Source organism: Monodelphis domestica, chromosome 4, assembly GCF_027887165.1.
Source record: "Monodelphis domestica isolate mMonDom1 chromosome 4, mMonDom1.pri, whole genome shotgun sequence".
Lineage (NCBI taxonomy): Eukaryota > Metazoa > Chordata > Mammalia > Didelphimorphia > Didelphidae > Monodelphis > Monodelphis domestica.
In genome coordinates, this window is record NC_077230.1 from 207,753,309 (window position 1) to 207,780,602 (window position 27,294).

Here is a 27,294-nt window from a genome sequence, read left to right on the forward strand (position 1 = left end):
ATATGCCTGGAATTGACTACTGTACTCTAGTCCAAAAGATTTAGAAATATCGAACTATGAAGGCAATGCCCAGACCAGAAGCATAGCTTACTCATAAACCAATGGGTCAGGTCTAGAAAGTGATCTTTCATGAATAGCCTCCATACTTAGATCACATCGTTTGCCCCAAGGTCTCTCTTTCAGTGAATATTACTGTCCCCACAGATTAATTCAATTTGGTCAAGTATTGAGCTTCCCCAAATGGTATGACATTTGTGCTCTTTGAATATGACAGAAACAGAACTCCCTGTTCCTCACAACAGACTTCCCTCGTATTCTTAGAGAGGTATAGGGCTGGATAAACCCATTCATTCTGCTGCTTTTTAAGAAAATGGAAGAGAGAGAGAGAGAGAGAGAGAGAGAGAGAGAGAGAGAGAGAGAGAGAGAGAGAGAGAGAGAGAGAGAGAGGGTGGGGGGGGAGAGAGAGAGAGAGAGAGAGAGAGAGAGAGAGAGAGAGAGAGAGAGAGAGAGAGAGAGAGAGAGAGAGAGAGACAATGAGAAGGAAACTTCAGTGCAGAACCCCAGTCCCATGCCTAATCAGTAAATGGATTCCTGGCTGGTATTGGTGCTCTAGGGAATAAGCTAATCACATAATCATAATGAGATCTCATTCTATGGCAGCTTTTCTGCCTTAATGGCGCTAAAAACATCCTGACGGTCTCCATTCTGGTGGGGGAGCTTGGAAGTGGAGTCTGGCATAAGACCAAAGCTGGTTGTAGTACTTGTTTTCCTCTTGGCAATCCTTCTGGCAGTGCCCAGCATGGAACATAACCTTCCCTGAGTCCTACACAATGGCTGGATTATCCAACACTAGCCAACAGATCCCTAGTACCACTTGGAAGAGGAGGACTGGGTAACATTCAGACAACACACCACAATATTTACTTGATCAAACAGGAGTTTAGTGTTCTGGATCACAGGTCTGGACTGAAGTGGGTCCCTATCTATAGTTTCTACTGTCGCTTGGAAGTATGGGATTTCAGAGAGACTGACTTGCCAAGAAGAGACTGAATTCCTAAAACTTTCAGAGATCTCAGACTCCATCAAATCTGTGACTTGTAATACCTGCTGCTTGGAAAGGTCAGTCTCAAGGGTCAGAAATAAGTAAACTGTGAGGAAGTTTTAGGACTTATAATTCTAGATGGACTGAAATGTTAGACTGGACATAAATCACAGTGATATTTAGGGCTGGGCTTCAGGGATAATCCAGACCTGGTATCCCCCTAAACTGCAATAGGCTCTCCCCAACTATTTATTGAACTGTCCAAGAGGTGAACCAGGATAATGAGAGAGAGATGATGAATTGTGATTATCTCATAACTTCAAATTTGATTGAATGCAGCTTGATTTGGGAATTTTTTTTACTTAACTTCCATAGAAAGTCTATATTAATGTAACATTTTGCAAACAGGCTGACATCAGGGTCATCATTTCACAAAGTTTCTTCTCTAATCACCTTTCTCATTTCCAAAAGAAAGTGAAAAATACCGAGGAGAAAACAAAATAACTAGAGAACTATAACTCTCTACCAGCTGATGCTAAAGTGGGGGTGGGGAGGTAGCCAGCCAGAGAAACAGAGTTCTCCCAGTTTATCACTTTTTGGGCACCACTTCCAGATTTGTTCAGGCAAATTGGTTGACAACTTTCATCACTGCTTACTCATAGAGAATGGGTAGGGCAAAAATTTTCTAAAAATTTACAAAGCAGAGCTCAGATATTACATGACAAATCCCACATTATGATCTAGAAGAATGAATATTCTCCCATCAACCCTAGTTCCTGACTGAGCCAACAATTCTTTTTTTTAAGATAATTATTTTTTATGTTAAAAGATCATTCTATTGCAAATATGAATAACATAGAACTAGGTTTTGAACAAAGATATATGTTTTACCCAGTGGAATTGCTTGTCAGCTCCAGGGGGCGGGGAGGGAAGAGGGGTAGGAAAAATCATGAATCGTGTAACCATGGAAAAGTATTCTCAATTAATTTTTAAAATAAAAGATATTTATTTTTCACGACATGTGATAACAATTCTCAACATTTCCAAAATTATAAGATCCAAACTATCTCTTTCCCTCCCTTCCCCCCCACCCCTTTTATCAGTGGTTAGCAATTTGGTCTTGTTTATACATGTATCATCCTACAAAACATACTTCCATGTTGGTTATTGTGGTAAGAGGATTCTCATGTAAAACCAAAACCCCAAAATAGAAACACAAATAAATTAAAGTGAAAAATAGTATGCTTTGATCTGCATTCCAACTCCCACAGTTCTTTCTCTGGAGGTGGATAGCATTCTTTGTCAGAAGTCCCTCAGAATTGTCCTGGATCATTGCATTGCTGAGAGTTGCAGTCTTTCACAGCTGATCATTATACAATATTGCTGTTACTGTATACAATGTTTTCCTGACTTTGCTTATTCCTGGATCTGCATCAGTTCGTGTAGGTCTTTCCAGTTTTTTCTTAAATCACCCTGTTTGTCATTTCTTATAGAACAATAGTATTCCATCACCATCAATCCATACCACAATTTGTTCAGTCATTCCTCAAATTATGTACATCCCCTCAATTTCCAATTCTTTGCCACTACAAAAGAGCTGCTATAAATATTTTGTTACAAAAGTCCTTTCTCTTTTTTTATGATATCTTTGGGATACAGACCTAGTAGTGGTATTACTGGATCAAAGGGTATATACAGTTTTATAGCCCCTTGGATATAGTTCAAAATTATCCTCCAGAATGGTTTGGATCAGTTCACAACTCCACCAATAATGCATTAGTGTCCCAATTTTGCCATATCCCCTCCAACATTTATCATTTTCCCTTATTGTCATATTGGCCAATCTGATAGATGTGAGGTGGTACCTCAGAGTTGTTCTATATTGCATTTCTCTAATCAAGAGTGATTTGGAACCTTTTTTCATATGATCATTAATAGCTTTGATTTCTTTGTCTGAAAACTACATGTTCATATCCTTTGACTATATGTCAACTGGGTAATGCTTTGTATTCCTATAAATTTGACTTAGTTCTCTATAAAATTGAGAGATTATGCCCTTATTGGGCATCTCTAGTTTGTTGTTTCCCTTCTAATCTTGGTTACATTGGTTTTAGTAGTACAAAACCTTTTTAACTTAATACAATCAAAATTACTCATTTATGTCTTATCTATCTTCTGTTTGATCATAAATTCTTCTCCCCATATATTGGACAGGTAAACTATTCCTTTAATTTACTTAATATATCATCCTTTATTTCTGAATCATGTATGCAGTTGGACCTTCTCTGATACAGGGTGTGAGATATTAGTCTATACCTAGTTTCTGCCATATTCTTTTCTAGTTTTTCAGCATTTTTTTGTCAAATAGTGAGTTCTTATTCCATAAACTGGAATATTTGGGATTATCAAACATTAGATTGCTGAGGTCTTTTACCACCCCCCCATCTATTCTAAGGCAAAGGTTTTTATTCTTCATAGATTGACTCTAACCATTCCAAAGCTTCTCCTCTTTCCTTAAGCTCCCATTGCTGCCCTGACTCTTCTGTTCTAAGGTGACTTTGTTTCCTACTTTACTGAGAAAATTAGAACAATATGTCATGAATTTCCTCTTGCCAATACTTCAAACTGTTTCAGTAGCTTCACTTGTGTCCTCCTTTGCTCAGGTTGTTTGAAAAGAAAGTAACTTAAAGGCAGCTAGGTATGTGGTAGACCCAAGCCATCCCTTCTGTCTCTCCTTTGCCTGTCACCTACCCTTTTGAATGATTCATTAGGTCTAAACATCCTTGAGAGACAGCAGGAATGGCTGAAAAGAACACTGCCTCGGAAGTCAAAGGACCCAAGTTCAAATCCTACCTTGGCTCCTCAGTAGCTGCATCCTCTAGAGTAAGTCGCTGTCCTCATCTATAAAATGAGGTGAATATACTACATTATCTCTAAGATCTTTTATCTCTATGAATTCCATGTTTTTAACAGGTGGTATTGGATGCCATAGGAACAAGCACAAATAAACATCCCAAGTGGTCTTATTATTTGTTCCTTGGCTAACTAAGGATGTTATAACTTGCAACGGATATCTCCCCTTAGGAGCCATGCTACAGCTCTCACTATGTATCTTGTCTCCAAACTCCCAAAATCATCAGCTCTCTTTGTTTATTCAATTGTTCATTTAGTCAACAAACATTCACATAACTAATTATAATAATTAAATTATTAGACACATACTATGTGGTAGATGCTGCAGAAAGGTATTTTAATATTTCAGTAGGTTTATAATCTTATCTCAGTGAAGCATACCAGAAACTTTCTTGTATCTTTTTCTCCTTAGTCATCTTATCCATATGCTCCCATAATTCTTATAGATTGGCTAATCCATACTGGAGACCTTCCTCCAGGTCTTTTATCATTGTTCAGGTAGTAATGTGTTGCTCAAAATGTCCATCTGTTTTTCCTTTCTCCCTCTACATTACCAGCACACTTCCTCTTCTGTACATCTTCCAGGTGATATAGTTTTTGTCACTTCTTGCCTATGGGTCAATCATTAGTAATGTTACAGCCTATTTACATCTTTCCATTGTCCTTCAAGTTTTGAATTATTGAAGATTGTTGTTTCTTTAAGTTTAAAATGATTAAGCTTCACCAAAAGGAAAACTATAGAGTTTTAGCAAAATAATTGTGGTGTTTAAATGATGGGATTTTTCTTCCAGATATATTAAGAAAAAGTCCAGGGATGGGTTGGAGCCAGCTTGAAATAGCGTAGAGAGTCAATTGTTAGATTTTCAGGATGAGTAGTTACATTTAAGAAGTTGGAAAGTGCTACAAATTAAGGTTTGGTTTCTTGTTCACTGTATTTGTTTTTATTGTATCATTGATTGCCTAGAACTAAGAAAGTAAAGGAGAAAATGTTAAGAATTCAGACTGAACTTGAGAAATGAGTACAGATAGATTTGTTTGTCTTGTTTTGTTTTCAGAGAGAGGACTATTCAAAATTTAGCAACATGCCCCTATAAGTATAACAGTGTTTGACCTTTTAGAAGCTATCACTGTGTTGTTTCTGGTTTATCTTCCTCTTGGACATCTGACTCCCCAACTCCTACTTGGGGAAGCAATTATGCTAAAATGGAAATATAGTTGGATGAATGCTGAAGGAAAGATGTTTTAATACATCGGTAGATTTATTAATCACAGGAGGGCAGATTAAAACCCATCTCTTATCTTTTCATTCCTGGTAATCTTATCCATATCCTCCCCCAAATTCTTATAGATATTGAGAATACCTCCAGGGGTGAGCTGGATCCAGTTTGAAACAGCTTGGAAAACCAACTCTGATAGAGTTCATCCATTGGTATGTGTGTATTTGGATCAACAGTGTAAATGGACAAGAAAATGCTTGTGTGGTTAAAACTAAAGGGGGGAATGAACTGGCTGGATTACCTTTTGGAAATTACAGAGCTTCTTTAATGACCCCAAACTTCTCAAAGGCCCATATTTTTAATATCATATCAGTAGTGGTGTTTAGTTGAAGTTATAGGATACTACAGTCTCCAAAGAATTAAAAATGAGCATCACTTAGAAGGCAGTGGAGAGATAAATGATGGGTGTAAGCAGCCTAGAATACATGATAAATAAGGAATGAGCCTCTCTCCAAAGACAGATATATGAGATTGTTCATGTGTTGGAAGTGGGGAATAGCCAACATAGAAGCTGTGGGCTCCATTGATAACCCTTTTGTGTCAAGACAAAGCAAGGAAGACCCCTGATGGCAAATCTGTTGGAGGACTTGAACAAAAGACACTTGGGATGGGCTGGCATGGTTGGCTCCAATCTGCATTAATGTAGGGAATACCTTCAATAATGAGATCACAGATCTTTGGGGGAAATTTGAATCTTAAAGAAACATTACATTTCTGGAATAGTTATACCTAGGTTATCTATTTTTTAAACTTTATTCATCTAAACTTAAGAAAATAGTAAGAAGACTTCTGATTACGACTCATAATAAAATAATAGCAACGTTCTTTCTAAAAATAGGAGGAAGAGAAAGATTAACATTTATTTATTTTAATACTTTATCTATTGGAAATTTTTTATTCCTAAGAACATCTCTTGTTTTCCTGACTCACCTGAAAGTGACTCTCCTTTTGTTATCCATACTTTTTGTATCGTAGCTCCTTCTATATGGATCTTATTCTTTCCTTCTGTCTAATAAGATCACTGAGGATGGAGTCTGTGTTATATCTTATATTTTTGTCTCCTGCATATATTTTACCTCCAGAATGGTGTCGTGGTTTAAAATTGTTATTAAGGAAATATAACTGTTCAAATGTGTATAACCAGCTTTGCCATGTGAGTACATTCTTTAAAAACTAATATTGAAAAGTAGCTAAGGGGGTTCAGTGGATAGAGAGCCAGACCTGGAGAGGAGGAGTTCCTAGGTTCAAATCTGGCCATGTAACCCTAGACAAGTCACTTAATCCCAATTGCCTAGCCCTTACCACTCTTCTGCCTTAGAACTTATTATAAATTCTAAGACCAAAGAGAAGGGTTTAAAATTAATATTGGAGCACCACAAATGGAGATATCAAACCTATATCTCCTAAAGCACCCCCCTCAATTCATAAAGCAGGCCCCCAGAGAAAGGCTATCTTAGGTTCAAAGAACTAGTGAGGCTACATTTCATTCCCTAACACAAACCCCTGCTGGTTCGTTAACTAAAATAAATAAATAAATAAATAAAATAAAAACAAATCCTTAGCTTCTGTCTTAGTATCAATTCTAAGACTGAAGAGTGAAAAGGGTTAGGTAAATGGAGTTAATTGACTTGCCCAGGATCACACATCTAAGAAGTGTCTGAATCCAGATTTGAACCGAGGACCTCCCAACTCTGAGTCTGGCCCTCTATTGATGGTGCTACCTAACTGCCCCATATTTAAATTTTAATAGTCAGCTAGAGATCACAATTGGATTTAAGTGTTGTACATAAAATGTGCTCAATACATGTTTTTTTTCCCATTCCTTCAACAAAACAAAGCTATTTATTGGCTTAGAAAAGTAACAATATTATATTTTTCCCATAAATCTGAGACATACTCTCCCACAAACGTACACATGACTGGGAAGAAGAGATATATACAGAGGATATGAATGGGCACACAAATGGAAGAGCATACATGTTGCAAGGACTGATGGGAGGAAGAAAGGGCAATTTCACACCTTGGCTGCAGGGGCCCTCATGTCATCTTGTGATGCCATTGTTCAGGAAGTATGTGTCCTCTGCTACTGGGTGCTCCCAGCTTTGATTCCACTGGGATCCTTGGCTATGTCTTTGTTGACAGACCAGGCACCAACTGCCCGTGTTACTTTATCTGAAAGCCCTTACATTTTGTTTCTCTATAGATAGCTTCATTTGTTTATTTATTTTACTTTTCCACTATTAATTCTTTTATTTAATTTCAAAATAGAATTTATTCCCAAATATCTCAGCCCTCTCTCTCCCCACATCTGTCATCCCTCTAAACCAGGCATCACCTGTCAAAAAGATATGTAGATATAAGTTTCTATTTATCAGTTCTTTCTCTGGAGACACTTCCAGAAAATAATAATATTAATATCAATAATAACATTAAGAATTAAATATTAACCCATAACTATATATAATGTTCTCGGTTCTACTCTTTTCACTTCATTATTTCATGTAGATCTGATCTTTCCAATTTTTCTAAGTTAACCTGTTCATCATTTCTCATGGTGAAGTACTATTCCATCCCAATCACAGACCAACATTTGTTCAGCCATTCTGCAATTGATGGACAGCCCTTCAATTTCATGCTATAGCTTCATTTAGAGAAGGTAGAAAACCTTGCGACAGAACAGCCAAAAGACTTCACTGTGGAAAAAGACCAAGAGAGCTTTTTGGTGGTGGTGACGTTCTTCTTTACCTTGTTCCCCTAAGAATCTCTTGGATGGCTGGACTGAGGATTTCCTATTTTCATAGCAAATGATTCTCCTCCACCCCAGATACTAAGTTATTTAGAAGAAAGAGAATAAATGCTCCAAAAGCTACACCAAGTCACCAGTGCTCTAAAACTCACTTGGCTTTTGACTAGACGTTCTCGTTGTTGGGGATGAGGTCTCTGTTGGTAACTTCACTCACATTCTTGATAAGCACTCTACATATTACCCAATTTTGGTCCCTGAAGGCTCGGTTCTAAACTACTGGAGGACTATTCACCCAGTAATTCCTCAACCATACCAGAATTCTGGTTCCACTGGTTTTCTAACCTTAAGCCCATTATCTTTTTTTAAAATAATATTTTATTTGATCATTTCCAAGCATTATTCATTAAAGACAAAGATCATTTTCTTTTCCTCCCCCCACACCCCCTAGCCGACGCGTGATTCCACTGGGTGTTACATGTGTTCTTGATTCTAACCCATTTCTATGTTGTCAATATTTGCATTAGAGTTTCGTTTAGGGTCTCTCCTCTGTCATGTCCCCTCAACCACTGTAGTCAGGCAGTTGCTTTTCCTCTGTGTTTCTACTCCCACAGTTTATCCTTTTCTTATGCATAATGTTTTTTCTCCTAGATCCCTGCAGATTGTTCAGGGACATTACACCACCACCAATGGAAAAGTCCATTACATTCGATTATACCACCGTGTATTAGTCTCTGTGTACAATGTTCTCCTGGTTCTGCTCCTCTCGCTCTGCATCACTTCCTGGAGGTTGTTCCATTCTCCATGGAACTCCTCCACTTTATTATTCCTTTTAGCACAATAGTATTCCATCACCAACATATACCACAATTTGCTCAGCCATTCCCCAATTGATGGGCATACCCTCGCTTTCCAGTTTTTGGCCACCACAAAGAGCACAGCTATGAATATTCTTGTACAAGTCTTTTTGTCCATTATCTCTTTTGGGGTACAGACCCAGCATTGCTATGGCTGGATCAAAGGGTAGACATTCTTTTGTCGCCCTTTGGGCATAGTTCCAAATTGCCCTCCAGAATGGTTGGATCAATTCACAACTCCACCAACAATGAATTAATGTCCCTACTTTTCCACATCCCCTCCAGCATTCATTACTTTCCTTTGCTATCATGCTAGCCAGTCTGCTTGGTGTGAGGTGATACCTCAGAGTTGTTTTTATTTGCATCTCTCTGATTATAAGAGATTTAGAACACTTCTTCATGTGCTTATTAATAGTTTTGATTTCTTTATCTGAGAACTGCCTATCCATTTCCCTTGCCCATTTATCAATTGGAGAATGGCTTGATTTTTTGTACAATTGATTTAGCTCTTTATAAATTTGAGTAATTAAACCTTTGTCAGAGGTTTCTATGAAGATTTTTTCCCAATTTGTTGTTTCCCTTCTGATTTTAGTTACATTGGTTTTGTTTGTACAAAAGCTTTTTATTTTGATGTAGTCAAAATTATTGATTTTACATTTTGTGATTTTTTTCTATGTCTTGCTTGGTTTTAAAGCCTTTCCCCTCCCATAGGTCTGACATGTATACTATTCTGTGTTTACCCAATTTACTTATGGTTTCCTTCTTTATGTTTAAGTCACTCACCCATTTTGAATTTATCTTGGTGTAGGGTGTGAGGTGTTGATCTATTCCTAGTCTCTCCCACACTGTCTTCCAATTTTCCCAGCAGTTTTTATTGAATAGTAGATTTTTGTCCCAAAAGCTGGGATCTTTGGGTTTATTGTATACTGTCTTGTTGAGGTCGCTTTCCCCCAGTCTATTCCTCTGATCTTCCTTTCTGTTTCTTAGCCAGTACCAAATTGTTTTGATGACTGCTGCTTTGTAATATAGTTTGAGGTCTGGGACTGCAAGGCCCCCATCATATGTGTTTTTTTTTTCATTATTTCCCTGGATATCCTTGATCTTTTGTTATTCCAAATGAATTTTGTTATGGTTTTTTCTAAATCAGTAAAGAAATATTTTGGGAGTTCAATGGGTATGGCACTAAATAGATAAATAAGTTTGGGTAGGATGGTCATTTTTATTATATTGGCTCGTCCTATCCATGAGCAGTTAATGTTTTTCCAATTATTCAAGTCTAGTTTTAGTTGTGTGGAGAGTGTTTTGTAGTTGTGTTCATATAGTTCCTGTGTTTGTCTCGGGAGATAGATTCCTAGGTATTTTATTTTGTCTAAGGTGATTTTGAATGGGATTTCTCTTTCTAGTTTTTGCTGCTGAGCTGTGTTAGAGATATATAGAAAAGCTGATGACTTATGTGGGTTTATTTTGTATCCTGCAACTTTGCTAAAGTTGTTGATTATTTCAATTAGCTTTTTGGTTGAATCTCTAGGATTCTTTAAGTAGACCATCATGTCATCTGCAAAGAGTGATAACTTGGTCTCCTCCTTGCCTATTTTGATGCCTTCAATTTCTTTTTCTTCTCTAATTGCTACTGCTAGTGTTTTTAGTAAAATGTCAAATACTAGAGGTGATAATGGGCATCCTTGTTTCACTCCTGATCTTATTGGGAATGCATCTAGTTTATCCCCATTGCAGATGATATTAGCTGATGGTTTTAGATATATACTGTTTATTATTTTTAGGAACGACCCTTCTATTCCTATGCTTTCTAGTGTTTTTAATAGGAATGGGTGTTGTATTTTATCAAAGGCTTTTTCTGCGTCTATTGAGATAATCATGTGATTCTTGTTGGTTTGTTTGTTGATCTGGTCAATGATGTGGATGGTTTTCCTAATACTGAACCAGCCCTGCATCCCTGGTATAAATCCTACTTGATCATGGTGGATGACCCTTCTGATCACTTGCTGGAGTCTTTTTGCTAGTATCCTATTTAAGATTTTTGCATCTATATTCATTAGGGAGATTGGTCTATAGTTTTCTTTCTCTGTTTTTGACCTGCCTGGTTTTGGAATCAGTACCATGTTTGTGTCATAAAAGGAGTCTGGTAGAACTCCCTCTTTGCTTATTATGTCAAATAGTTTGTATAGTATTGGGATTAACTGTTCTCTGAATGTTTGATAGAATTCACTGGTGAATCCATCAGGCCCTGGGGATTTTTTCTTAGGAAGTTCTTTGATGGCTTGTTGGATTTCATTTTCTGATATAGGATTATTTAAGAATTCTATTTCCTCTTCTGTTAGTCTAGGCAGTTTGTATTTTTGTATATATTCATCCATATCCCCTAAATTGGTGTATTTATTGCCATATAATTGGGCAAAGTAATTTCTAATGATTGCCTTAATTTCCTCTTCATCGGAGGTGCTGTCCCCCTTTTCATCTTTGATGCTGTTAATTTGCTTTTCTTCCTTCCTTTTTTTAATTAGATTGACCAGTACTTTGTCTATTTTGTTTGTTTTTTCAAAGTACCAGCTTCTTGTCTTATTTATTAAATCAATAGTTCTATCACTTTCAATTTTATTAATTTCTCCCTTAATTTTTAGGATTTCTAGTTTGGTTTTCTGCTGGGGGTTTTAATTTGATCGCTTTCGAGTTTTTTCATTTGCATTTCTAATTGATTGATCTCTTCTCTCCCTAGTTTGTTGATATATGCACTCAGGGATATGAATTTACCTCTGATTACCGCTTTGGCTGCATCCCAAAAGGTTTGAAAGGATGTCTCGCCATTGTCATTTTCCTCGACAAAATTATCAATTGTTTCTATGATTTCTTCTCTAACTAAACGATTTTGGAGTATCATATTGTTTAATTTCCAATTAGTTTTTTATTTGGTTTTCCATGTACCTTTACTGATCATTATTTTTATTGCCTTGTGATCTGAGAAGGCTGCATTTATTATTTCTGCATTTCTGCATTTGTGTGCTATGTTTCTGTGACCTTACATATGGTCAATTTTTGTGAATGTGCCATGTGGTGCTGAGAAGAAGGTGTATTCCTTTTTATCCCTATTTATTTTTCTCCATATGTCTATTAATTCTAATTTTTCTAAGATTTCATTCACTTCTTTCACCTCTTTCTTATTTATTTTTTGGTTTGATTTATCTAAATTTGATAATGGTTGGTTTAAGTCTCCCACTAATATTGTTTTACTGTCTATTTCTTCCTTCAATTCTCCTAGTTTCTCCATTAGAAATTTGGGTGCTATATTATTTGGTGTATACATGTTGATTAGTGATATTTCCTCATTATCTAAAGTCCCTTTTAACAAAATATAATTACCTTCCCTATCCCTTTTGATCAGGTCTATTTTTGCTTTGGCTTTATCAGATATCATGATTACCACTCCTGCCTTCTTTCTATCAGTTGAGGCCCAGAAGGTCTTATTCCATCCTTTAATTCTGACCTTGTGGGTGTCAACCCGCCTCATGTGTGTTTCTTGAAGACAACATATGGTAGGGTTTTGGAATCTAATCCATTCTGCTGTTCATCTATGTTTTATGGGTGAGTTCATCCCATTCACATTCAAGGTTATGACTGTCATTTGTGGACTCCCTGGAATTTTGATAACCTTACCTAATTCTAACCTTTTTTCCTTCAGCTCTACCTTTTAGTCCAGTGATTTACTTTAAATCAGTCCCCCTTATCCCCTCCCTTGATATGTTTCCCTTTTTAGTCCCTCCCCTTTTGTTCCCTCCCCCTCCCCCCTCTCTTTCCCTCCCCTTTTGTTTTCCCTCTCCCCCTCCCCCCCCTTGGTTTTCCCTTCTCCCTACCCTTGTTGGGTAAGATAGAATTCTAGATCCCAATGGATCTGGATGTTTTTCCCTCTCAGAGTTGATTTCCCTGAGAGTAAGGTTTAAGTAAAAACTCTCTTCCTCTCCTGCTTATAGGAGTTTTCTTCCCCTCCCCTTCCCATGTGAATCTTTGTGTGAGAATGATTATTCTATTTGGTCTTTCTTTTCTCCCTATTTACACATTACATTTTCCCCACCTGTTAGTATACATAGATTGATATAAATGTAGTCCTTATAGAAGAGAGTTTGAGTAAAAGAAGAAGATAACATTTTTCTCCTTTTCCCTTTCCTTCATATTTACCTTTTCAGGTATTCCATACTCTTTGATTTTCGATATCAAACTTTCCACAGAGCTCTGGTCTTTTCATTGCAAAAAGTTGGAAATCTCCTATTTTGTTGAATGCCCATACTTTCCCTTGGAAGTATATAGTCAGTTTTGCTGGGTAGCTGATTCTTGGTTAAAGACCCAGCTCTCTTGCCTTTTTGAAGATCATGTTCCATGCCTTACGATCATTCAGAGTGGAACTTGCAAGGTCTTGTGTGACCCTGATTGGCATTTCTTTATATCTAAATTGTCTTTTTCTGGCTTCTTGCAGGATTTTTTCTTTTGTTTGAGAGTTTTGGAATTTGGCAATTACATTCATGGGAGTTGTCTTTTGGGGGTTTAGTGTAGAGGGTGTTCTGTGAGCTCTGTCAGTGGCTGTATTGCCCCCTTGTTCTAGAATCTCTGGGCAATTTTCTTTGATTATCTCTTGTATTACAATGTCGAGTTTGCTGTTTATTTCTGGCTTTTCTGGAAGTCCAATTATTCTTAAATTATCTCTTCTCCCTCTATTTTCCAAATCTGTCACTTTGTCAGTGAGATATTTTATGTTCTCTTCTAATTTATTGGTCTTTTGGGTTTGCTTTATTAGTTCTTGCTTTAAAGCCTGGTTTTCCTTTTCACTTTGGTCAAACTGGTTTTGTAGATTCGTAAATTTCTTTTGCATTATTTCCCACTTTTCCTCCCAGAAGGCTTCCATCTTTTTGATCATTTCAGATTCAAATTCTTCATGGGTTTGTGGAGAGTTTCCATTTCCTTTGGAAGGTTTTGGAGCATTTGCTTGTGTTTCCTCTTCTATTTCCTCTGTGTTTTGTATTTTTGCTCCATAAAATGTGTCCAAAGTCGCCCCCTTCTTCTTGTTTTTTTTTTTTTTAATTTTGGGACTTTTGTGCTTCTGTGGTGTTTGCCATCTCTATCTGAGTGGGGGGGGATTAGCTTTTCTTATCTCTGTCTGGTGTTCAGAGGTTTTAGCCCTAGGCAGATTGTCTGTTCTATGCAGTTGTTGTTCTGTCTTCCCAGGAAGCCAGGAGTTGCTGGTGTGTCCCTGTTACTGCCCTCTTCTCCTCGGCACCCTCCTGATGCTTCTCCGTTGCCTTACTTCCACGCTCTAAGCCTAGCTTGGCCCTTGTTCCTGTGCCTTAGCCGGCCAGCGCCTGCACTCTGTGGGGGGAGGGGCTGCGGCTTCCCGGAGCTCTGAGGGCTCCTCCCAGGGGGTTACATGCTCCCCCGTCCCTCTCTGTTTCCCTGCTGTCTGGGTGCCCCCTCCACTGGGTTAGATTGTTTTCAGGAAGCGGCCTTCAGAATAGCAGGCCGTGGGGCTCTGAGGTTGCCTCTGCTGCCTCAGACTCGGACTCAGCGCTCTGGGTTGGGGGGGATGGGTCCTAGGACCTTCCTTCTGCCTACCCCTTAGGTCCGAGTGGTCTCGGGTTCTGGCTTTTGGGGGGGGGCGTACCTTTTGATCCAGGTCCAGTTCCAGGAGGAGGACTCCCGGGGTCTATGCTGTTGATCGTTTTGAATTTTGATGTCCTAGGAGCATTCGGTTTGAGATCGGTAAGGAAGGGTTTCAGGAGATCTGAACTTTAGCTTTCTCTAAGCCGCCATCTTGACCAGAAGTCCCTTAAGCCTATTATCTTAAGCCATATGAATCAATGGGCAGGGCAAGCATGGACACTAAGCTAAGTCTAGGGGACAAGGTCATGGTTTCTTCTGCCCAATCCTGGCACTTTCATTTGAAGATATGACCACATGAAACCCAAAAAGAGCCCTTTTGCCACCAACAAGATGACGCCAACACCAGACTGAACATTGTGAAGTCCAGTTTTATCCTTTTCTATGGTTTATTCCTCTAACTAACCTCATTTTTCTCATCTGTGAAATAGAGTGGATGGACTTGATACTTGCTAAGTTTCCTTCCAACCCTAAAGTTCTATAATTGTATAACTCTTTGGCTACTAATCAATCTATTATAGAGTAATAAGACCAAACAGCTTAGATAACATTCTTGGGCTTTTAGCCATTAAGCCTCATTAAGATCCCATTGATTTTCCAAGAATGGTCCTTGTGAAGTAAGTAGTGCATATAACAGTATGTTCATTTTACAGATGAGGAGACTGGCCAAAGGTCACACAGCTGGAAAACATTAGAGACTGGATTGGTTAGACCCTGATCCCCTCCTGTCTTCAAATCCAGGTCTTCCCAATCATAATCACCCATCCCTTGCTCCTCCTACCACATTAAACTGGGCACTTTGAAGGGAAATGCATGGTCCATCATAGTGAGCTTATTAGTTCTCTGGTGCAAGCAGAGTAGAAGAGGCTTCTTATTTAAGATATAAAGACACTGACTTCTTTTATGATTTACTGAGGAGTGAGAGGGAGGCCAAATTTCCATAATGTTTTCTGGTCTTTTTGAGTGATTCTTGGGAAAGGGAGAATATTCAGGCATTAATTCTGTCGACCTTTGATTTTTTTTAAAATAGAAGTGAAGATGTCAAATATCTCAAATGGAAGATGTATTCCAAGGGGGCAAGGTAGATTAATTTTCTTTAGTGTTTAAATCTTGCAAATGAAAGGATGTAAGCTTTATTTACTTGTGGAAACTGAGGTAAATCATGGGATCAAATCTCTAGCCACAGAGAGCCCCTTCTTGTTGCATCATTGTAATAGTGCAAAAGTTTGGGGTATTAAGCTTCTGTTGCAGGATTGGGAAGGGAGTGTCCCTAAAAACAGATGCATTCCTATAGCTATTAGACATAAAGGATTGGTGCCATGCAGAAAAGGAGGAAAAAAGATAGTTCCTCTTCTAATGTGTGACTCTAAATTATTTAGTGTTCCTACTGGGCTGACTCCTTGGGAGTAGGGGCTAGTTCCTTTTTGTCTTTGCATCACTAGCACCTTGAACAGTGCCAGACACAAAGTGGATTACTAAATAACTGCTTATTGAATGACATACTAGATAGTTTGACTTGGAAAAAGGTAGCCTCTTAGTGCTCTGGACATCTGGCTTATGAGAGAAGAAAGGGAAAGGAAGAGGAGACAGAGAGAGAGAGAGAGAGAGAGAGAGAGAGAGAGAGAGAGAGAGAGAGAGAGAGAGAGAGAGAGAGAGAGAGAGAGAGAGAGAGAGAGAGGAGAAAGAACAAACATTGGGTTTAAGTTAGGAGAATTGAGAAAAGGATGGCATGTATAGCATATAGCACTTATAGGTTTGCAAAATGCTTTACATATATGATTTAAATTATTCCATTTGCCTAGCAAAGTGCTTTTGCCTCAGTTTTTATTGTTGTTCAATCATGACTGAATCTTCATGACCCCATTTGGGTGGTTGTTTTTTGTTTGTTTGTTTTGTTTTGTTTTTGGCAAAGATGCCAATTTGCCATTTCCTTCTCCTGCTCATTTTATAGATGAGGAAATTGAAGCAAAGGGAATTCAGTGGCTTAGCCAGGGTCCTATAGCTAGTGTTTGAGGTCAAATTTGAACTCAGATCTTCCTGACTTGGCACTTTGTCCACTTGACTACCAAGTCTACTACATCTCAATTTTACAGAGGAGGGAACTTGAGGTTGAGGAGTTAATACTTACCTTAGCTCTAATGCAGCTACTAAATGTCAAACTTGGATATTCCTGATGCTAAATTATGCTGTGTCTTGGATAGGAAACATTTACAGTAGCCATAATACCCTCCTGACCTGGCTACATGTCATCCAAACCAATTCTGGAACTATAGATTTCTGCTAGGATTGACATTAGTCATGTTTTTTCCTGATCATGGTTCTGGATGGCATGGTTCATCAATGTCCTGAAGTCAAACAATACAGTAATGTTTATCAATATAAAAGCCCCTCAAATTTCTGGGAACCAGTCCCCCAAGCCCCCCAACCCCGTGTCTGCCATTTCTTTCCCATGACAGGGAATCCTTCTTTATCTTTTCTGTCTTCACTTCATGTATTCCTATACATATCTTCATATATTACACTACCACCATACACCCAGTCATCCAGGCTTAGAATCATCTTTGACCCTTATTTCATCCTTAATAACATGCTAGCCAACGGATTACCAAGTTCTATTGATTTGCAATATGTTTCAAAGCCTTCTCTACTTCCCCTGCAGCCACTCCAGCAAGCTGCCTCCAGTATCTCTTTCCAATCCATTCTTTGAATTGATTTCCAAGTAATTTCCCAAATAGATTGCTCTGATCAGAGCACCTTCTCAAAAGCCATCAGTGGTTTAGCAGGTCTTCTGATAAAGTTTAAATATCCTCAGCACAGTGCTTGGTACATAGTAAAGACTTAATAGATGGTTTTTATTCGATGCCAGTCTTAATATTTGAAACACCTCACAGCCTAGTTCCAATCTGCCATGACATGGGGACCATTTAAAGAATGCTGAATTTGAAGCAGAGAAAACAGGTCTGTATCACTGTGGTACCAATGTTTGGAGTGTGTGACTTTGGAGGGTCTGTTTCATCCTCTGTAACATGAAGGGGGAGCACTATATTAGATGAATTTCCTAGTTCTAAATATAGACTGATTCTATCCTTCTGCCTTTATTTGTTCCAAACATAACCATTCCTTGTCTCTAGTTTTTGTCAGGCTTTCTCCAGGCACCTTTGCTCAGGTGTCTTCTATATCAGGAATGCCCTTCTCCATTTGCTTGTCACTTGAAGTCTTTCTTCCAAGGCCAAGTCAGACTCTCCATGGAGCCTTTGCAGACACCTTCTGGCCTTGCTCTCCCTCCTCAGATTTGTCAGAGCACTTTGCCTGGAGCTCTATCCCACTCTCCTTTGTATTATAATCATGAAGAACCCCACCCACCCCATTAGATGATAAACTTCTCAAGAGTAGAAGTTGTGTTTTTTCTCATTTTTGTATCAAAAGTTTATAAATTTGAGAGCTCAAAGGGACCACATAAGGAAACTCTTATCTCAAGGGAATTAGGTGGCCCAGGTTCTCTAACATTAAATCTAACCCTGTGCCCTGCACTATGCTCTCTCAACACCCTGCATTTTGTGGATGTTCTAATAAATGTGTCTTGAATTGAATCTAATTGAAAAGTAATGAACATCCTCCTTATATGACCCCAAGGCTAGTCCGCTGTTTTCCTGTCCAGGACTGCCTTAGCAATGAGAACAATAACTAGCGTTTATATAGTATTTTAAGGTTTATAAAGGGTTTCACGTGTTCTCTCATCTGATCCTCACAACGACCCAGTGAGGTAGGTGCTATTATTAGCCTTCTTTTACAGATGAGCAAACAGGCTGCGAGAGTTAAGTGACTTGTCAGGATCACTGTCAGTGTCTGAGTCAGAATTCGAACTCAAGTTTTCCTGAGCCTCTCGTTTTCTCCATTATGCCTCTAGAACTCTCTTCCAAAGTAATAGGGGGGTCACACTTGTTGCAGTGTGTGATTGGAAATGTGTAGGCATGGGTGGGAAGGGGGGGTGGGATGCCCAGGGGAAGGGATGGAAATATGGCCAGCTTCTTCTGCAGCCGAGCAGACGTGCCCCGAACCTGAGACAGCAAGCTGGAGCAGAGGCAGCAGTGCTTCCCCAGTGCCCGGGGCTGAGACCCTGCCCTCCTCCACTTTCGTCGCACCCCCACAGGGGGCGCTGCAGAGCTTCTTTCGGCTGGGGAGTTCCTGGGAGCTTATGGAGCAGGAGCCACCTGAGGGGCCCGGTCGCCACCACCACCACCTGCACCCGGCGAGAGCGGGACAGGCTGGAGGCGGCGCCCGCGTGGGCAGAAGGACACTCTGTCCTCCAGACGTTGCTGCTGGACTGAGCCCGGGGCGGCGAAGGCAAAGGTGGCGGCGGCTCCCTCAGCAGCCGCTGCTGCTGTGCTGGCTCCGTGCCCATCTGCCCAACCGGGCGCTCCCCTCCTTCTTCGCCGCCAGTGACACCGATAGAGCCCTGGCCCCGGCTCGATCAGGAGTTAGACTCCGGGACCCGGCCTGGCCCGGCCTGACCCAGCGCTATGAGCACGGCTTGCGGCAGACAGAGCTCCCCCGGCCACTCCGCTGGCCCCTGCAGCAGCTGCCTTAGCCACGGGAGAGTAAGTGAACATCTGGCGCTGGCGCGCGTGTGTCTGTATGTCTGTGTCTGTGTCCCATTGTCCGTCTGTCTTGGTCAACTTGGCAATGCTGATCTGGCCCGGGCTGGGAGCCAGGCAGGTCATGCGAGGGCCGGGCACGCGGGCCCTGGGTAGTTCTGAGCCCCCCAGACCCTGAGTCTTGGGGGTTGGTCATACCCTGCTTTACAGATACCCTCTCTTCTTCCCTTCCTCTGGTGAGTCGTCCTGTAAAGAGGCATCTTAGGATCTACAAAGCTTTAGATACTAAAACATTTTATTTGCGTGGCAGAGATGTTGAGGTTTGTTTGCTGTATGGGATTCGGTCTGAGGCTCTGTTTCTTCTGGGGACGGGAGTCTTGACAGATCTAGCAGTCAATTATGATGCAGATGTGAAAGAAAACTGAGGCAGGCTAAGCAGATTATCAGCCTTTGCGGGGGTGGACCTGGAAAGGGACTGAAATACCAGCATCCTGTGCATCAAACATATAGTGGAAGTTTGAGAGCTGTTTCCATTGCATTCAGCCTTTCAATATGTCATATTTGTTGAAAGCTGATGCATAGGATGCTTGCTGTGATGCATAGGAAGCTTGCCTTATGCAGGTTTCCATTTAATAGTACCAAGGAATGAAAAATCAACTTTTAGGATAATGAAATGTAAACCAGAATATTATTGTTTCTTCTTTCTTTTGGGTTAACATTAAGGTACTCTACAATAAGCTTTCATCAGGAGAAAATGGAAGATAAATAAGACCAAGTCTTGGGAGAAATCTGTGAAATACAATTTAGGAAAACATTGTCTCACCTTCCTAATCTTCCCAGAACAGGAATCCTTTCTCTAACATTTCATTCTTGACAGGTGACTATTTTCAGCTTTCGTTTGAATACTTCCCATGATAGGCAACTCACTTCATCTTTGGCAATCTATCGTTTTTCTTTTAGACAGTCATTAAGTGGTAATTTTTTTGTACATTAAAATGAAATCTTCCTTCTTGTGCTTCTGCTTATTCATCCAATTGGAAGAACACAAAATTCATTTAATCTCTTTTCCATATTATATAGTCTTTCAAATATTTTTAAACAATTGTTGTACCATCTCTTCAGCAATTCATGATGCTATCCTTGAATGAACTTGTCAGTGCCTCTCTTTAAAAGTGGCTGCCCAGAACTAAATTTACTATTCAGCATATGGTATTAGCTTTTTCAGTAGTGACATCTCACTGTTGTCTCTTTTATTCAACTACAGCCCTCAAAGCATTTTTAAGCTATCTCTTCTTTATTTGCACAATTTGTTTTTTAACTTAAATGTATTTATCCACTTCATTCCATCTTGTTAGTTGGGCTAATTGTCTCCAACCTGTCAACTTCTTCTAAAGTCTCAATTCATTCATCCAACCTATTTGCCCTCTTAGCTCTGTCATCTGCATCTTTCTGTTCATCAGCATCAGTGAAAATGTTGGATAAGATAAGGCCACAGACTCCTCAGGTCTCCTTCTAGACCAGTGGTTCTCAACCTTTCTAATGCCATGACCCCGCAATACAGTTCCTCATGTTGCAGTGACCCCAAACCAAAAAATTATTTTGGTGGCTACTTCAAAACTGTAATTTTGCTACAGTTATGATTCGGAATGTAAATACCTGATATGTGTTATGTATTCTCATTGCTACAAATTGAGAGGTTGAGAACCTCTGTTCTAGACTAATAGAAATCCATTAGGCAGCTCTTTGAATAGAGTATTCAAGTCAGAATCTTTTATTGTTCAGTCATTTTCAGTCATATCCAACTTTTTGTGACCTCCTTTGGGGTTTTCTTGGCAAAGATACTAGAGTGCTTTGCCATGTCCTTTTCTAGCTCATTTTACATATGAGGAAACTGAGGCAAACAGTGTCTGAGGCCAAATTTGAACTTGGGGAGATCAGTCTTCCTGACTAGAAGCCAGGCACTCTATCCACTATGCCATCTAGCTGCCAAGATTGAATCTACCTTTTATTCCTAAAGATCAGAAAATGCTATAAAATTCCTTACTGAAATCAAGGTAAATTAATATCTACAGAATTCTCCTGATCTAGCAACTCATTAATGCACTTAAAAAAGGTAAGGAATATAGTTCTTGGTCTTCTCATAGTGGTTGCTACAGATCACATCTTTGTTTTCAAAGAACTCACAAACCATTTATTTCATAATCCATTTAGAATTTTGGAAGGGAATTGGTATGTGCCACTTTGTGATTCCCTGGTGATCTGTTCTTTTACTCTTCTTGAAAATGGGGGGGTGTTTTTCTCCAGGGTTTTGACAACTTTTCCATTCTACATGATTTAAAAAAGAAAAGACTACTGAGCACAGTTCTTTTATCACAGTTTCAAGTTCTTTCTATATCTAAAGATATACTTTGTCTGAGCCTCAAGATGTGAAGTGTTTGCAAATTGGCTAGGTTTTGGCTTCTGTATTTATCATCTCACCTATCTTAGATACCCATTCATTCTTTTTAAAAAAAAAAAACCTTTACCTTCCATCTTAGAATCAATACTTAGTATTGGTTCCAAGGCAGAAGAATGGTAAGGGCCAGGAGGCAATTAGGGTTAAGTGACTTGCATAGGGTCACACAACCAGGCAGTGTCTAAGGCTTCAAACCCTACAGACCTGGCTTTCTATCCACCAAGCCACCTCACTGCCCCTCACCCATTCATTCTTAATGGAATTTGTTCTACTATTTCCAGTTTGAGGATCATTCTCCTTTAGGTCAAGGGAGTTTGGGGGTTCAAATTCCAACACTGACACTTAGGAACTGTGTTACAAACTTCTCATAATGGTGTGTATTCATTCCACACCCCACCCTACAATTAGGCTCTAGGTTTTGGCAGTCAGCCCCAGAATTGAGGGCACCTGCTCTCTGAAAATTGACCCTTGTCACCTAAACCTTCTTCAAACCATGGTTTTCTCAGCTCTAAATGGGAATAAAAATACATGTAATCCCTTGCCCTGCCTCCTTCCTGCCATCCCCCCACTCAAGGCTTGCTGGGAAGAGCAAATGAAAAAAGGTACACAAAGCATTTTGTAAACTTAAAAGTATACTCCATCAGTGATAACTATTTGATAATGATAATGTTGAAGAGGGAAGCATGTTCATAAGAAAATAGAGTTGGAGAGGACCTTAGAGACTATCTAATCCATTATCTGCATTTTACAGATGAGTTGTTATTCCTACTTTCTGTCCTCTGTGTACACTGCCAATCTACCTATGATAAAGGGAATATTAAACTTGAGACATTTGGGGATCATTAAGTAAAGTTTAATTTTAAAAGATATTTCAGCAAAAAAAATTGCTGGTATGCTATCTTAAGTAGAATGCACCAAGTTAATTTACATTAAAATATTTATTAACCACTTTCTGTGTGCAAGGCATTGTTCTAAGGGCTGGGAATAAAAACACAAATGTAAGATAATAATCTTCCCTCCCCCCTCCCCCCTCAATCTCTCCTCTTTGAAGAGTTTATATGCTCCTGGGGAGCTACCACACATACACAGCTAAGTAAATACAAGATGGGTGGAGGGAATATTTATGATATCCCTCAGGGTGGAGGGAATATTTATGATTGGTGAATCAGAAAAGGTTTCTAACAGGAGGTGGAACTTGGAAAGAGACTAAAAAATATAGCAAGTGAACTCTGGAAGTGAATTCCAGACACAGAAAACAAGCTGTTCAATACCATGGAGGCTAGTGATGGAATACTAAACTAGAGATTAACCAGCAATATAATATGGTGGGAATGGAGAGACTATGTGAAGGGGAGGAATATCGTGGAAAAAAAGGTTGAAAAGGTAGGTTGGAGCCAGGCTGAAGCATTTGCTTTTTATCCTAGAAGCACCAGAAAGTCCACCAAGATTTTTGAGCAGGATAATGATATGTTCTGACCTGTTAGAAGGAAATAGATTTTGATAGTTGTATGGAGCATGGATTGGAAAAGGGAAGAGGCTGGAAATCAGGGAGACCAATAAGGAAGTTGTTTATATACTTATATGATACTTATAGGCTTATTATAAGGAAGTAATCAGTCCCTGTGAGAGATATTAAAGGACTTAATTTGGGATGATGGCTTCATGAGTAGAGAGAAAGGGATAGGATGCGAGAGATATTGTAGAGGCAAAATTACCAAGCCTTAGTCATAGCTTGGTTATAGAGGGTATGGCAAAGAAAGGAAGGAGTCAAGAATGATTACAAGATTGTGCATCTGGGGGCCTGCAGGGATGGCTGATGGTATTTTCAACAAAGAAGCAGGTCAAATATCCTGAAAATGAAGAAAGGGAGATATAAGAGATTTATCCATTCGGATTTTAATCAGTAACCCCTGACAGAGCAACTTCATTTGAGGATTAGAATTCCATGCTAGACTGCAAAGGGGTTGAGAAGTGAACATGAGAGGTAAGGAAATGGAAACAGCAGACTTTTTCTAGGAGCTTGGCTATGGAAGGGGGGAAACAGACGGAGGTGGCAACTTGAGGTCAAGTGCAGATTTTCTGAAGATGAGGGAAATGAATGCATGAGATCAAGTGGTCATTTTCATGAATGGAATGGAATCATAAGCATGAATGGGGGCTGGGTTGAACTCTTTCCTCAGAATCTGGAATAGTAGAAGAGAATTAGAGTGCAATGGAGAGAGGCTTTGGGGTATGAAATAGGACAGAAGAAGATGCTCCTAAGAGCCTTGGTTTTCTAAGGGCAAAGCTCTCTACTGAGAAATGGGGCAGGAGGAATGAGAGTATCTAAGGGCAAGAGTCCCAAAACTACAGCCCGTAGACCACATGTGGCCCCCTGAGGCCATTTATCTGGCCCCCACCACACTTCTTGAAGGGGCACCTCTTTCATTGGTGATCAGTGAGAGTAGCCCTGTATGTGGTGGCACCACAAAGCGTGGCATCACTCACATACAGTACTACTTCCAGTGACATAATCCTGTGCATGGCTCCTTGTTCTGAGAGTAACTGAATGAGAATGAGGCGCCTCGCAAAGGATTATGTGGCTGCACAATGGAAGATGTCAGCATGGTTAGGGCAATCTGGAGGAGGGGATTCTGCACTGTGTATACTGCTGCCCAGGGATTTGTTCATTTTTTTTTATAGTCCGGCCCTCCAATGGTCTGAGGGAGAGTGAACTGGCTCCCTGTGTAAAAAGTTTGGGGACCTCTGATCTAAGGGGCTTGTGAGGAGAGAAGAGAAAATTTAGAAGAACCACTGGAGAAAGTATAGTAGTCAGGGAAGAATGGAAGGATTGCCTTATAATAGGAAGGAACCAGTTGAGATTAAGTAATTTTGCTCTGTTGAAGACCCAAGCACCATGGCAACATGACTTCCTCCTGTGGAACAGCAGCATCGTAGGAGCAGTGAGCAGAAATTATGTGCTTAACCCAATGGTGAGAGTTGATAAGTATGAGAAGTAATAGGTCAAGGAGTCTAAGATTAAATGAGAATTAAATAAAAAACTGAGTCTACTATTGCTGTTTAATATTTAGGAGCTTTGTGGGTTTTGAAACAAATAACTATAGGATTAATTTTCTGTAGGCATAGCAATTAGTTTTGATTAATCAATTCCAGCAACCCAATGAGTATTCCTTAATATTTACTTATATCTACTATGTGAAATTCTTTAAAGTAATAATATTGTTCCTGGTCTTGTGGTGTTTCTAGCTTAAAGAAATGAGATCAGCATATAAAACAACTTTTGTCATTTCAACCATATCTGACTCTTTGGAATCCCTTTCTTGGCAAATATTGGACTAGTTTGCTATTTCCTTCTACAGCTCATTTTATAGATGAGGAAACAGAGGTGTGCAGGGTGAAGTGGCTTGCCCAGAGTTTAGTCACAGAAGTAATAAGATTCTGAGGTCAGATTTGAACTCAGATCTTACACTGTACCCAACTACTTCCCAGCTCACTGGAAAATGAACTTATTAAGATCTCATCCAGGAGTTCTTAATTGGGGATCTACAGATTTGTTTATCATTTTTTTAACATTTTGATATCTATATTTTAGCATAATTGGTTTCCTTTGCAATCATATGCATTTTATTTTCTGCATTGAAAAAATATCATTCTGAGAAGGGGTTTAGAGGTTTCACTAGACCATGGCCACAGAGATCTAGGACACAAAAATAGAATAAGATCCCCTGTTTTGGGTGTTTTCTAGACCTATGCTCTTTATCTTCACCGACTCCTGCCCTTTACTAAATACAGGAACTAATGCTGAAAAATTCCTCATATGAATTAGGCTTGCTTTATTTTTTTTCTTTATTAATAAGTGGCATATTTTATTTTGACAGTCGTTTCAACCAACACCCTGCCTTTCTTATCAAGTTAATCAAAACCACCTCCGAAAGTAATTGCAGCCAGTAGTTTGTACTTTTTATCATTTATTAACAGAAAGATATGTGCTTTAGCTTTAGAAATTGGGACCCAACATTGCCTCCTGTATTTGACCTGGGTTTTGTTGAATGAGGTTGTTTTGCCTGTAGGCTGAAATTTTTAGAGCTGAAATACCAGTTGTGAACAAAGACAGACAACTTCTAACGTGAACAAGGTATGTTTGTCTAGGGCTGCTTCTGAGAGAATAGTTGCCTTCATTTATGGGCCATGGGGCATGAGGAGATCTCAGGGCTGGGGAGAGGTAAAGGATACTGATTTCATTCATGCTGTGGACCTGCCAGTTACTGAGGAAACAAGGATTTATTTCCAAGGCTGCTGTTACAGGCTCTTTCGCCCTCTTGGGCTTTTTTAAAAACATCCAGTACACAACCTCCCATCTGAGATGTCAGGAGAAAGGGATTGGACAAAAACGTTTCTAGGATGATAGAGATAACCTCAGCACCCTTCTAGAACGTTTCTGTGCCTCAATTCCCTTTACTGCTGCCACCTGGAGCAAGTAGTACCTTACCTAGCTACCCCAGAAGTGTTAAGAGGATCAGCTGATTTACTAAGATAAGTGAAAGTGCTGGTAAACTTCCACACCTATAAAAAGGTGAGGTGGTATTAGAGAACTGAATGAGCCTTTTCTTTTTCACTAGGAGGAAATTTGAACATGATTCCTTGCATTGTTAGTGATTGGGGGACTCAGAGCCTTGAGGAAACATTGCAGAAGGGAGTTGTGCCAATCCTGGTCCAGGCTCTGATTGATACCCGGGCTTAGCCTTGGCTACCGATGAAAAGAATGGCTTGGTTGTATGCCATTAAACAATGATGACCATGTTCTGACACTGCCACCCTGCTCCTACGCGGCTGCTCCTTGTGCAGAGAACGCTTTTCAGAATGTAGAGCAGAGATCAGCTCATTCATGCACCAGACACAAATGCTATCATCTGGTCAGAACATCTACCAGTAAGACATAAAGTCACTCAGTGGGACGTAGAGGTTCAGGGAGTGACCTAAATCAGGGGCCCAAGTCCATTTGGGGAAGAGCAGTTACTTTTTATTTCTTGTCCATCCATAGAAAGAAGGAGTGAGCCAAATCATTGATGTAGAGCCAGAGGGATCTTAGAGGTCCTCTAGTTCAACTCCCTTTTTTAAGATGAGAAAGCCAAAACCTGGAAAAGCTTTTAAAGGAAGTAAGTAATGCTGGACCTCCTGTCCAGAAGACCCGAGTTCAAACTTAGCTTCAGATATCTACCGGCTATATGACCCTTGCAAGTCATTAAACTTCTATCTGCTTCTAACTTTCTCATCTGTAAAATGGGGATAACAATAGTACCTACCTCCCAGGCCTCTTGTGTGAGAGAATTGTAAAGTGCCTTACAAAGTCTCAAGGTGGAACACAAATGCTAGCTATTATTGTTGTTGGGGGTTTTGGTTCTTATTATTGCTAAGTTACACATTCAAGGTCACACAGATAATGTCATGACCAGGATTTGAACCTAGGTCTTCTGACTCCAAATCCAGAACCCTTTAATGGCATTATCTCCTCCCAATAAATGAAAATTTTGTGGGAGAGAGGAAGAACTTGTGGGAAAAATGAGTAGTTAAGTCCCTGAGTGAAGAAATTTGTGAAGGAAAATAGCTTGGGTCAATTTCTGCATTATAAAGTGAATTTAAAAAAAATTTAATTAAAAAAAAAATAGCTTCTTGACAAAGTGGAGAGGGGGAAGTGTTAGCCTTTTCTGCTAGAAATCCCAGTGAATTTAGGAGAAAGTATGATGTAGCAATGAT

The 27,294-nt window shown here is 39.6% G+C and overlaps 1 protein-coding gene across 8 annotated transcripts in view; it reads left to right on the forward strand.

The window, feature by feature from the left end:
• The window catches only part of C4H2orf88 (chromosome 4 C2orf88 homolog), a 74,053-nt gene that overhangs the window by 32,292 nt on the left and 14,467 nt on the right, over positions 1-27,294 (forward strand). For 2 of the 8 annotated variants that reach the window (XR_008911271.1, XR_008911272.1), the window contains exon 1: positions 18,493-25,675. The exons of 3 other annotated variants lie outside the window; for them this stretch is intronic. Coding sequence is in view for 1 of the 5 variants with exons in the window: in XM_056794120.1 (XP_056650098.1) it covers positions 18,500-19,078 (579 nt within the window). In the remaining 4 variants the exon portion in view is untranslated. Of the gene's footprint in view, positions 1-18,492; positions 25,676-27,294 lie in introns of those variants that run through there. 3 more of the 8 variants (XM_056794120.1, XM_056794123.1, XM_056794125.1) reach the window with 3 other exon arrangements.